Below are 13,941 nucleotides of genomic sequence, written 5' to 3' on the forward strand. Positions count from 1 at the left end.
TTGTGTGGGCCTGTCTGAGCCTCAGAACAGGAAAGGGTGGTCCTTCGCATCTGTCAATGGCTAGACGAGCATTACCTTAAACGTGGAACTATGACATGCTCTTGGTAGGATATAAGACTGATATAAGTTTCAGGTGTAGCCTGACTCCTTTTTGAGTTCTGCTTTGAGCCTTCAACCACATCATGGATATCAAAAAACGGAATATGTATGCATAGACCCAAGTTTATCCAGACAACATGTTTAAAGCCCATATAGATCAAAATGTACGTCCATTTGAGCATGAAGTAGCCCTTAATTTCTACAACTTTATAAACCTACCAAAACCATTAAACAAAAAAAGAAAAAGGAAACAAACTTATCCTAGGTTCGTTTTTTTTTTTTGCTCAGGTAGGGTATTGAGTGTGTAATAATTGTAATTACACTGAATAGGCTTGTATAAGGGAAAACAACGCAACACAGTGTACAGCCAGTTTTGATAAACACTGGGTTGTGTGTGTGTGTGTGTGTGTGTGTGTGTGTGTGTGTGTGTGTGTGTGTGTGTGTGTGTGTGTGTGTGTGTGTGTGTGTGTGTGTGTGTGTGTGTGTGTGTGTGTGTGTGTGTGTGTGTGAGCAACATCCGCAAGAACTCCAGTGAGGTCTGCCCCATACACTCCCTCTGATAAAGTAACACCCTCGTCTGGAAATGAACAATGCGTGACTTCAGCTTTGTTTCCGTCAAGAGTACATATCAGCCCGCTATCTCTCCAAGATATAGTGGACCACTCCCTCCCTGACACCACTCAAACCCTTGCCACTATGATTTAGACCGACACACTGGACATTACATTGCACACTCTGCACATGTGTGTATAGGCACGTTATAATCAGGGCTTCTATTACATGTTTGAATATAGAGCTTTTGGTGATAGTGTGGAATCAATAGGCGGCAGGCCTATTGTGATTCATGGTTAGTTGTAGCTTGTTCATTCTCCTGTATTATTCTCTTATGTGTGATGACTGGAAAAAAACACATGAGGAAACCTAAAGGATTACAATTTAACTAGTTTTCCACGAGTCTCTGGAGTATTTTTTATAAAACACATTTTCTTTTAAGAGACAATAAGGTTTAGGTATTGGGATCAAACAGCTTATCGATCTCTTGAGCTACTGCCAGGTATGTTTAAATATTTGACAAACACTGTCAAGAGGCACACTTAAGCATGCCTTATATGGCGAAATGCAGCTAGAGCAGATCAACCGATCTTTATCTGTTAATCTATTTAAATGCACCATATAACTTACTTAGCATTACTCATAATAAACTGACAGGTCCCAGCGTTGGAAGGGAGGCCAGTCTGTCCTGTTAGGTGTCTAGGGTGGAGGCGTCCTGAAATGTGTGTCAGTCATTAAGTTACTGGGTGCAGCTAATTGAGCAAATGTTGTCGGCATGTTTCGTGCCCCCCCTTGTGGGTGTCGTATCACACAAGATACAGCACCGATTCAGCGGTTAGGGAGATACCAACTGTATGACAAAAGTATACCTTATAATGCGTGTACATCAAAAAGAGCAAGAAGAAAAAGAAGATGACAATAATGATTGATTAAAAATCAACCTTTTAGTCATACTGCAACAATACACGTTTTTTTTTTAACGCAGGTTACGCGCCAGTCTGCCATGACGCAGAGTCGGCTCCAGAGCAGATCTACTGGAGGGGCATGGGCAGTGGTGTAGTGGCCCCTGGAGAAGTGGGTATACTCTAAATGTTTGCCCTTTTTTTAACGCAGCCCAGAAAAACACCCTTTTTTAGAAACAGTGATATTTGAGACTACTCTTTTTAGTTTACTTACATTGGCACATCATTTCTGCTGCTTGATCTCAGGGAGGAAGGATTATAAAATGACTAAACAAATACTGGCCCACAGACTAGTGAGAGACAACTATTCCTTATTCCTGGAATGACACTTGTTCTCTCACATGGCAAATCAGTAATTTCTTTTGTAAACAGTGTCTTTGAACAGCTGATTCACAACACATAGAGTGTGCCACTATTATGAAATTAACATGACTTGATCAGGAGCAGTTTGTAGGTATTACTGGTCACACAGGCAGCCAGCATGAATGTAAAATATAGATGAGGCAAACATGGTGTTTCAGTAACTTTTTGAACATTTATTTAAATAACATACTACTTTTGACAATGCATCCTTATTCATATTTCACCTTAGATTAAACATTAGATTATTTCTCTTCCACAACAATCATCTCGTTAGATATGTATAATATCAATATAAATATCATATGATGATTGAACATCATCATTCAAATTATTCAACAAAACAATATGTAACAAAACAACAATATTTAGTTTACAAAGAAAAAATAAAAATTGCATTTACAACACATCGATATGCTCTCTGAGCCCAGTACTGGGTTTCTAACCATGATCATACTACAGTAAATTCCAGACAGACTTGCTTTCTGCAGGAGTTTTCACACTGCACTGTCTAGAACGCACAGAAGAGGCAGCACGATGGCTCTTCAACCAGGTCTCAAACAGCCTCCTCTCCGACGGGGGCGGGGGGCAGAGCGGGCGTCGACGGTAACTGTACCGGTGTACGATCGCTAACATTAACTGCTGAGCTGCTGGCTGATATTGGTTCGCTTCATTTTACCGGATTATTATAGAAAATCATTTAAAGTAAACTTGTAAAAGTAAATTTGTCTTTCGCGAAAAATTACTTCGGCATGACCCGCCTTTCTCTCCCTCCGATTGGCTCATTCGTCGTCATGCCTACAGTTAACCAATCTAATCAGTAAAGGCAGCGAGTATTAGCCAATAAGTGGCAGAGTAGCGTGGGTCATGGCTTCACCGGGGAAAAGTGCGCGATTTCGCTTGCAGATACTACTGAATGGTGCGCATCTGGGGGGGTTTAGAAGTGGGTATACGCAATGCTGACTGAAAAATAAGTGGGTATACGCCGTATACCCGCGTATACCCTGGACTACACCACTGGGCATGGGTCGCCAGCGGGGGGGCACTGCCTTTTGTGAAATATTTTAACGCAAAAAAAGGGGGAGGGCTGTCGTGGATGCTAAACGCAAATAAATGGAGTTTATCCACCTCTGCTATGTCATAAAAAGTTTATTCACATCAACAGTTTATGAACCTCCAAAAAAACATGAAGTAGGCCTGGCACTGTTTATAAACCTAGAGAACAGCCTCCACAATAATCAAAAACACCCCTGACAACATATAAGCTTTAAGCCCAGTTCAGACCAAAGATTCACCTTGCAACTCGCAACTCCTTGCGACTCCTTGCGACGAGACGGGCTGCGACGTTCTAAAACTGGGCCGTTCACACTGGCTGCAACGCGCTGCAACGGGCTGCTGTGAACGCTCTGGCACAGCTGAGAGCCGCAACAGCATTATTTGCGTAGGTTAGATTAGATTAGTTAGGTTTGCAATTAGTTAGGTTTGCAATTATTTTTATTTTGCTTGAGAGTAGGCTAGAGTTACTGTGTTTTGTCATTCTCCGGATATCGGATATTTCAATCGGATATTTTTATGCTGAAGTGGACAGTACGGTACCGGGAGAGTAAGGCCGTGACGTACAAGTTGTTCTGTGCTGTGATTGGCTGAAGAGAAATAGTTAAATTGCCGCGTTATAAAACTGGACCTTTCGATTTCCACAGCATTAACGCCAGTCATTATCGGGAAAATAAATAAAATAATGACCTGTGGTAGGAGGGGCATTAATGACCGCTAGGGGGGGGCACGGCCCCCAAATGCCCCCCCTTAGCGCCGACACTGCCGTGACGTACAGCCTTGCTGACCTTTGACCTATTCACGAAAGTCGTGAAGTCGTGAAAACGCTTGAGGTGGCGTTTTGAAAAGAAAAAACTTAAATTTTTTAGTACACGGTATAAAGATAATTATGAACCTTTGATTGATATCCACACATTTTTTGCGGAGACACATTCCTGCTCCCCACTTGTATTGGAGTGAACGAGGATATCTACTTCCGGGCCCCGTGATTTGAGGGACCCGTCCACAGCCCACTAAACCGACTGCAATACCAGGCTTGGCCTCTGAGCACTGGTGGATTCCGGAAATATGCACCAGTCCCGGGGGCCTGGATATAACGGAGAATTTAGTTACCATCATAGCAAACCTTTATCAATCAATGTAGTGAAATGGCGGGAGACAACCTTGAATTTGCAGATATTCTCAAGAGAAAGCGCGTCAAGTTGACCCTGAAAACCGCATGCTACTTTGGCATTGTCCAGCGAATCAACTCAAACAAATCAGTGACCTTGACGGATGGTTAGTAGTTGCTGTTTGCATGAATTACTGAGTCGAATTACAAGTTCTTGGGTCGAAAAGAACTTGTTTCGCCCGTTCTTGTTTCGACCCAGAACGGGCGAAACAAGTAAATACTACGTTGTTTTTAACCATAGTTGCTAATGCCGGCCTACTGAAACTTTACAGTCTTATGAAACCAATTTGGTTATGTCGTCTGTTTAATCAGCAACTGCTACCTTGCATGTGAGATAACAAGATCATATTTTTTGGGAAGTACATTACATCCTGTCGCGTAGAAAATGTGGAATCTGTCATTATTATTTCATCATCATCTCATTATCACTCAGTTGTCGATGTCAAGGATGGAAGAAAGTTCCCTGGGGTGAAACTTTTCTTTGGCCACGAGATTGTGAATGGTGAGAAGCGACATTAAACAATGCTTTTATTATTGTCTTAATACAATTCGTCAGTGGCCCAGGCAGAGCCAGGTTTATATGGTTAGTTTCTTTTAAAAAATGTATGTTTAAGTTCACATGTATTGTATCCGTTACAGTGGAATTCTGTGGGGAAACAAACGGTATCAATGGGTAAGTAAATGACTGATGAGTAAGGGTGAACATTATGGAAGACAAGATTAATGCAATTAATCTAAAAGAGTTTGCAATTAATCTGCAAGAGTCCTTTCTGCAGAGAAATATTCATCCCAGAGAGTGAAGGTATTCTGAATGTGGAAGAGTTTCAGCCTTACAAAAAGAACATCATTTGTGGTGAGTTTTTAAAAAGGAGGAAGACAGACTTTGAACACTTTAAAGTATTAATCTTGTTTAATTTGGCCTAAGGTTATGAACATATATTTTGCTCCTAGATAATGATGATGACGCTGATGACGAGTACGTGAACTTTCAGGTCATCGATGAGTTTAATGAGAAGTTTGGACCTGCTGTAAGTTTCACACTGAACGCTTTCCTTCTTAAACCTTCTGCTTTGATGATTATGGGGAGCTACATCTCTTTCTGTCTGTCTGTCTGTCTCTCTCTCTCTGCTCTCTCTATACTGCTCTGTCTTTCTGTCTGTGTCTCTCTGTCGGCCTCTCTCTGTCTCTCTCTCGTAGGTGATGCACATTAAGAAGCAGCATGTGATCGGTGTGGCAGCTGATGGAGTGGAATCGTTCCAGCATGGCAGACTCTGCTGGCTTCAGGTAAAGACAGGTTCCATAGGTATTTCACTGGTTTGCAAGTCAGTTTGAGGACAAATCTAGGGCCTCAATCAAGGGTTGGCATAACTGTCCAGAACACACAAATTCAAAAGGGCCTGAATTGAATTTCAGCTACAGCAGTCAACCGTTCATCCGACAGACTTCACACTTGACGGGTGGACTGCTGAGGACCGAAGGAAGCGCAGTGTCGAGTGTGAAGTTGTTTGGACGAGCACTTCTTGAGAAAGCTGCAAGCAGCGATACCGAAGCCCAAGCCATCGGCCCATTCTTAACAAGCACACGTTGAACTAACTAGTGTGTGGGGTTCAGGGTTAATTAACGCTGTATTCACCTGTTGTTTGCATTATGTACATGGCAGTCTAGAGAGGGGGGTCTTGTTTGGAAGTGTTATGCGGAGTCTTATCCTAGCTATCTTTGTTAAATTAGGGGAAAGGGATGCATCATTTTTAAACAAGGTATATTCATTTCGTAGATTGCAACCAAGAACAGGGTATACCTCTTTGACATCCTGTTGCTCGGAGCTCAAGCTTTCAAGAACGGCCTCTCCATGATCCTTCAGAGCCAGCGGATGCTCAAGGTAAGGTCTGAGCCAGACATCAGTGCTGGAACGCCACAGCCTTGCCTGAATGGTCAGTGTTTGTATGCTGACGCCCCCACACGGGATTGAATGTTGTCACGCAGGTCGTGCACGACTGCCGAGGCGTTGCAAGCAGTCTGCTGGCGCAGTTCGGAGTGAAGCTCAGAAACGTCTTTGACACGCAGGTAATGAAATGAGCAGGCTTTAATGTGACCAAACCTCAGTGCAACAGAGAGTGCACTGCACTCTCTGTTGCACTGAGGTATGTGTTGCATGTCATCTTATAAGCTTTGTTTCGACCACACTCAGGCAGAACAGGGTTTTGGTTCTTACTGTACCGGCTCTCTCCAGGCCCTCATTCATTCAGGTTGAGCTCTTATTTATATTCACCCGAATATGACCTTGGTAACAAGCTCAGATTTATCCACCGGTTTTGATTTTGTTTGGAGTTAGGCAGTCGTATGCAGATGTATTGATGTCACACCCAAACAATTGCCTAATGACACGTTAGATTGCTGTAGGTACGATTTAAGAGCTATTATATGAGTGTCTTTTATTTTGAATATATAGTCCCAGTCCACCATCAGCTATTAGCGAGGGAAATGCGCTGTGAGTTGCGATTTTGATCTGACTGCACCTTCCTCTGCATCAGCTCATTTATATTTTAGACCGCTCCCGGCTTATTTCGGACAATTCGTGGGCTAATTCTATTCTGTGATTAGGTTGGGTAATCTGCCCTGTCTGTCAATCACAGGCGCCTGAACCGCAACACATCTCAATGGTGGAGAAATGTAGAGAGGAACAGGGGAAGAGAGGGAGTGGGCATTTTCTGGTTTAGTTTTGATCGTGCTCTTTTCTGCCCTCTCTCTTTACAGCTCTGGAATCTCACCTACAGCAGCTCTGACATTTCTTTAGCCTCGTAGCATAATTGCATAAGTAACATTTTAAGATTCATCTTGTACTTGGCGTCATAAATGCAGAGGCAGATGGTGATTATGGAACGTAAAAAGAACTCTGATTGGCTTAGGATACAGCCACTGAGGCACAGTGAATCAGCGGCGTTAGGAGAGGAGAGTTAGGTTAGATATCACAATTTAGCCAAACTATGCCATACGCAATTATGCTTTGAGGCTAACGATAGTATAGTATTGATTCTATATGTGGGTTTCTATATCTGCATGTCCTATTTGAACAGCAGCAGCATTAGCTCTAAAGATGACAAGAGACAGAAAAAGCAAAGGGGATTCATTTAAGTGTATCCAGAACAACTAAATGAACCCCTGCATTGATCTTTCCCTGAGTTGGAACGGTGAACTTCTGCTGCCCGCATGAGTGTATTTATGTTATTTTCTTTGGAGGTGGCAGATGTGATGTGCTTCCTCTCGGACACGGGTGGCTATCTTCCTGACCGGGTCAGCACGCTGCAGGAGGTGGTCAGCACGTACCTCAAGGTGCCCTCCTCCGGACTCTCCTCTCTTCGGATGAAGACAATGCTCAGCAAGGTACACACCGCCACCTAGTGGCCAGGAATGGGAACGGTAACATGGCAATGTCTACAGTGTGATATACAAGCAGATATCCTCTGTTTGTTTTGGTGAATGTTACATCCTGAAAAGTGTTCCCTTCTCTTTCTTTTCAACTTTTTTAAGTTTTTATTATTTTATTTTTTCAGTTTAACTTTAAGACGGCTAATAAGAACGGCTTACCCTTCTATCTGACTGAGTAGGACTAAAGGGCCTCATAGCCTAATTGCCTAAGTCATATTTTCGCGAATTGTGGTATCTAAACTAACTCTCCTAACGCTGCTGATTCACCGTGCCTCATTGGCTATATCCTAAGCCAATCAGAGTGCTTTTTAATTTCCATAATCAATATCTGCCTAGGTGCTCCGTATTCTATATGTGACGCTAAACACAAGATGAACCGTAAAATGATGAGGCTAACGATGTGCTTCATTAAATTCTTCTAATCGTCATTTGCATCGTGGATAAAAGGAAACCTTAAAATAATTATGCTTGCGGATTAACTGAAATCCTTTATAACGTGATCGTGCCGACCCAACCCAACCCTGCTGTGCTCTGCTGCTGTGGGGTGTCCCAGGAGGAGAGGGAGATGTGGTACGCCCGTCCGTGCCCTCTGCCCCTGCTCAAGGTCATGGCCCTGGGTGTGATCCACCTCCAGCCCCTCCGGCTGGTGCTGCTGGACGCAATGATGACGGAGTACCTGGACCGAGTCGACTCCTACCTCAGCAACAGCCTCACCGAGCCTGGCGCCGTCGGGCACATCACCATGGTGCGTTCCTACACCCGCCGTCTCTTTACACGTGGTGCCGCACTCTTAAATGTTTGTATGGTGTGTATTAGGGATGGGCACGAGTAGTAAATTCCAAACTCGAGTGATCGAAGGAATTCCTCGAGGATCAATCGAGTACTCGTTAAATCAAATCTATTTTTAGAATGCAACGCATCTGCAGCAGGAATAGGCCTGATGATGAACGGCAATATTACCAACCAAACATGTAATGCTTATTCTCCATCAAAACAGTCAGAGTTATCAGAGTATTCATTATTTATTTTTGCAAACGTTCAAAACACATTTTCCTTACAAAAATAAATATGCGTCTCACAATTTAAATCACGTCGAACCAAGGCCTGTAACAGTTTAAAAAAAACGAAACAAGTAGCCTAACCCTAAGCTGCAAATAAAACGGCAGCAAATGGACTATGGAAATACTCAGCGTCAGATCTTCCCTACACGCCCGGGATTACAGCTGCGTCTTGCGGTGGCGAAAATAGCCGACACACTTTCACTTTCACCGTTGCTGCGGGTCTGCTTTCCCGAACTCACCGTTGTGTTTCAGGAGCATATGTTGCCGCATAGTACTTTCTGGTAGCTCGATTTCGCTTGGCATATTTTACATTTCACCTTATGATCTCCTGTTTCTTTAAAGTATTTCAATTCTTCGCTGCGGTTTGCTTTAACCGCCATCTCTTAACTTTTTGAATTCTGGCGTGCCTGCACACGGCACGGAACGCGCCATGGAAATGGATGCATTTAATTTTCTTTGTGCCCACGTCATGCGTTAGTGGCGCTGACAGAAAATTGATACATTTGCTTCAGAAAACTTTGTTTGTGTGTGTATATGCAAACTCGAGTTTGCCTGTCCACCAACCGAGTTCATTTATAACGAGGAGTACTTGAGTAATCGATTCCTCACGCCCATCCCTAGTGTGTATAGAGGTTGTGCTCCAGGACCGAACCTTGTTTGGTCCTGGAGCAGGGAGGGCTTGGCTTGCTCAACATTTTTGCATTATGTAACGGTAGTGCAACATTATTGTAAAGTAATCCTATTTTAGGATATGGTAGTAGTACAGAAAAAGTGTGTGTGTGTGTGTGTGTGTGTGTGTGTGTGTGTGTGTGTGTGTGTGTGTGTGTGTGTGTGTGTGTGTGTGTGTGTGTGTGTGTGTGTGTGTGTGTGTGTGTGTGTGTGTGTGTGTGTGCGTGCGGATTGCCAGCGTGCCGCGGGAGGAGGGGTGGGGGGAGTTACGTAAACTGTAAGCTATACAGTTAAAGTTACGTGGATAAAAAATTATAAGAGTAAAAATTGTATTTAAAATATAACAACATTAATATTTTATAGCAATGTCTCTAAGAAGAACAACAACTCTAGTTTTTGTACCCGTGCAAAAATATCACCGCATCATGTACCATTTGACAATATTATCTTATCTTTAATATCACAATCCAAACAATATCCATAACGCTGAACTACTCTTGTGGAGCAAAGAGCAAAGTTCTGTTGAGCAGCGGGTACATGGAGAACGGAGATCCATGGACACACAGCAAAACCTAGACTCCATCAAACGTAGCCTCCATCAAACGTAGCTCTCCGCCTCCTGCCTATTATTTCCCTGTACATCGATGTTGCTTGCTATAATGTTAAGTAAATATGCGATTGTCTGCGAAACACTGGACATATTCATGGTCCTGCTTTGTTGAGTGTGCGCATAGGCCGGAGTATCCACCCATCTTCGTATGACCGAGCTTCTTTGAATACTGGTGGATCCGCACATTCAGCAAAGCAGGACAGGAAGCTCTGTGGGTTTTTGTTTATGGAGTAAGTTAAGTAAATCGCCTTAATATCGGCGCAGGAAAAAACAAATAGTCGACCATCCCTTCAATCGCCAACACACTATCTGATGGCAGATTGGCCCAAGCCTAGCGTGTGTACGTGCGTGTCCACAGAGCAACGTGTTGGAGCTTCCCAGGGAGCTGAGGGAACTGGAGCACCTGCGGAAGGACCGCCAGCGCCACGCCCTCGACCACCTCAACCTCAACCAGCACGGGCTGCTGGATCGCTTCAATCCCCGGGCCAACAACCCACCCGAAGCCACGCCTAAGTCTAAGACCCCCCCAATAACCACACCTCAGACCCTGCCCATAACTAGGTCTCCCTATCAGACCCCGCCAATAACCACACCTCAGACCCCCCCAATAACCACGCCTCCCTATCAGAGCCCGCCCATATCCCAGCCTCAGACCACGCCCACAACCACGCCTCAGACCCTGCCCATAACCACGCCTCCCTATCAGACCCCGCCCATAACCACGCCTCAGACCCTACCAATAACCACGCCTCGGACCCTGCCCAAAACCAGGCCTCTGTTTCAGACCCCACCCATAGCCACACCTCTGATTCAGACTCCGCCCACAATCACGCCTCTGTTTCCTTCCACGCCCATAACCAAGCCTCTGTCTCAGGCCCCAACCATAAGCGCACCTCTGTTTAAGACCATGCCGCCGTGGCTGGTAGCCAGCTTGGACGCCATGCCTCGGATCCAGGCAGAAGCCCCAAACAACGTGCCACGCTTGGAGCCTCCGCCAATCGAACGAGCATTCAGTTTTCTCCAAATGGAGGCACCTGCAAGCCGCCCTCAGCTAACCAGGGGGTCCTCCCTGCAGTCCACTGCCCTGATAACCGCTGGGTTGGCCGCAAGCCCTCCCCTTGCAGTCCTGGGTCCGGCTCCTCCCCCTGCAGTCCTGGGTCCGGCTCCTCCCCCTGCAGTCCTGGGTCCGGCTCCTCCCCCTGCAGTCCTGGGTCCGGCTCCTCCCCTTGCAGTGGCTCCCAGGCCGTCCCTTTCTCCCAGCAACCATGGAATGAGAGAGTTGATGCTGGGGCGAATTGGCAGGGTAAGGCCCCTAAGTGAAGCCCCCCAGGCTCCCCCTTTTGCGCTCCCATCGTTTGGGAGAGGGTTGTTGCTCCAGAAGGCCCCGGTCTCGAGTCCGGTCCCCAAGGATTGGCACCTCCCTTGGGCCTCTATGGATAATCAGATGTCTCCCAGTGCCATGCCGTGCCTAGTTAAAGACACTGCGGGCCCCCAGGACCTCAGGGCCGCTAGGGACCTGCAGGGAGTTGTTCCCGGCCTGGGAAGAGGACAGTTTAAAGTGTCCATCAGTCCCTTCTCCCCAACTCTCGGTCAGTCCTCTGCCTCCTTCAGGAGGTAGAGGGGATTCTGAGCCACAAACCAGCGTTCCTGTTTGCTGATCTCGTATTGCATGTTATTCCACACTAGGCCAATAGATGGCAGGAGATGTTTGTTTCGTTTTTGCTGAAAAGATTTTGCCTGTTCCAAAGCATTCGGTTTTTGGTTTCATTATATTCAGCGTGATGAAAATATGTTACAGTTTGGTTTTTCCTTCCTCATCCGTTTTTTGTGATTTGTACTACTGTTAAGCAATCAGAAATGCAGTTATCATTACCAATATCTGTTTGTATTGCACCTTGTGTTCTTAAATCTCACATCCATTCCATACAAAGTGTGTGTTTTCTTGGTCAATAAATAATCCCGTTCTCTGTCGGGGCACACATTAATTACAAATGGCATAAAACATACTAAAACACGCACACAGCCTGTCGGGTCCTTAATTCAGGCTGTGAGCTCAGAGGACCTTGATGCCTTTGCTGTTAATTGAACAAAAGTTGTTCCCGGATGGCTCTTTTGATTACTGAAACCATTAGACTTGGTGCCAGCTGAGCTGTGATATGGCTCATGAGGGCCCCTTCAAGCTCCACTTCAACGACGGAGACCCTGTACCTGTTGGAAACGTGTCACACGGAACTCCCTAATATGAACCAGAACCAATTGGATTACACATGTAATATTGGCGAGTGATTCTAATTAGATCTTAGATAAATGTTGGTTAGAGATCAAACCTAGAGAGGAACAGACAAAACACAGAAAAACCACGTCAGCCAATGTCGGACGCTCCCGTGGCAAACGGGGCCCCCCCGCTGCATTAATTGCGTCTTAGTGCCATGGTTATCTACATACGGCGCGGTGGGCTGGTGCCAGCGCGTTCTAATTGAAAGCATGAAACAGATAACGCAGAGTTTTAATTAACTGGGAGGAGAGCTGGGAACAAAGCCTGCTCCTCTCCCCTAGCAACCAGCTCCTCCTCAGCTTCTGCTGACGTTAAGGCTGGACCCCTCCCATATGGTTCCCTGCCGGCCTCCTGCTCAACCTCCAAGCGGCCCATCAGTGTAAATGACAAAGTAGTGAAGCTACGTCTCATACGGGGTTGATGGTGGAAACGGGGGAATGAGGTTGGGTTTTAAAAACAAATTCTCGATGGATATGTTCCGTCGACTCGCTTCACACAGTGGGTAACGATGTTATGACTAACTAATCCGTGATAGTTTTGTACTGTTGGCTTGCTTTAGGCAGTGGGTAACGATGTGTTTTTAAACGTGAGTTACAAACTCATTCCTGATGGTTTGGTTCCAATGACTCACTTTAGTCCCCCTCCCATCCACAATGTCATCCGTGTGCCTGTCCTGTTGTAGAGCTCGGAGTGGACGCCTCCCGGCCTGCGTATTTATCTCCTCTCCCTGTCTGTACCTGCGTCACGTCAGCATAAGGACCGAAGCGGGGAGCCGGTTACTGGTCTCCTCGGGCCTGGGGGGTACGGGCCCCCCCCCTGTCCCTGACAGCCGAAGCGGGGGGCTCTTATTTTAGAGGACCTTGCATTTCCTCGCCGTCACAATAATGCCTTATGAGCTACACTTCCTGTTTCTCAGGCTCGGGAGGAAGGAACTGGGCGCTTGTCACACGGTAGTCACTGCTTCCTCCATCCCTTCCCCCCCCCCCCCACCCCACACGACCCCCCACCCCCTCCCACACCGCCCACCTCCCCAACTTCAGACAGTGTTGTGTCCTTCAGAAGGGAAAGATGACTGCACCTTCGGCATCACCGCAGGATGTTGCACGGCTATTTTTAGAGTTGCTCGGAAAGGTAGCATGCAGACATAAACACAAACTTTAGGATGTCCAGCTGTGTTGATTTTTGCATCCCAAAATGGAGGTTCACCGGTCAGTTTGAGTCAATTGTTGTTTTTGACTTTCGCAGTGTTGAAATGGAGGCCTGGGTCCCGGCTGTTATGGTTCAATGTATATAGGTCAGCTATAAACAGTAATTATCAAAACAGAATGTAAATCCGTCGATCCTTTTCCTTGTCTCTCCACTGTGCTTTCAGAAATGATTGTTTACTGGTTAACAGCTGTCATGTGTACTACATGGAGTTTGCCTCCTGTTTTGCAACAACTGTTCACGTTTTCTATGCTTGTATTGTATTGGTACATGGTAAGTTTGGTAAGAATTATTTGTCAGTCAGAAGCATTCCTCAAACACCACCCTGTTTCCCTAATGGCTTGTTATTAACACCGCCATGTTAGCTGGTTTGCAAAGGCACATCATTTGAGTTCCCAGTTGAGTCAGTAGCCTAACAGGTGCATCTGAGTGTGAGCGCTAGGCTCGGCAGCTTGCGTCCCCGGACCGTACATGATTACATTATGAGGGACACTGCT

At 45.6% G+C, this 13,941-nt stretch overlaps 1 protein-coding gene across 1 annotated transcript; it reads left to right on the forward strand.

Moving 5' to 3' along the window:
• The first annotated feature begins 3,928 nt into the window (after positions 1 to 3,928).
• On the forward strand, positions 3,929 to 11,889 carry LOC115543420 (uncharacterized). Its single transcript, XM_030355767.1, has 11 exons — positions 3,929 to 4,304; positions 4,631 to 4,699; positions 4,837 to 4,870; positions 4,974 to 5,050; positions 5,149 to 5,225; positions 5,395 to 5,481; positions 5,972 to 6,076; positions 6,181 to 6,261; positions 7,435 to 7,578; positions 8,177 to 8,368; positions 10,322 to 11,889. Exons 1-11 carry the CDS (start codon positions 4,175 to 4,177, stop codon positions 11,579 to 11,581), a joined length of 2,256 nt encoding a protein of 751 aa, XP_030211627.1. The 5' UTR covers positions 3,929 to 4,174; the 3' UTR covers positions 11,582 to 11,889.
• The last annotated feature ends 2,052 nt before the right edge of the window (positions 11,890 to 13,941 follow it).

This window comes from Gadus morhua, chromosome 5, assembly GCF_902167405.1.
Source record: "Gadus morhua chromosome 5, gadMor3.0, whole genome shotgun sequence".
Classification (NCBI taxonomy): Eukaryota; Metazoa; Chordata; class Actinopteri; order Gadiformes; family Gadidae; genus Gadus; species Gadus morhua.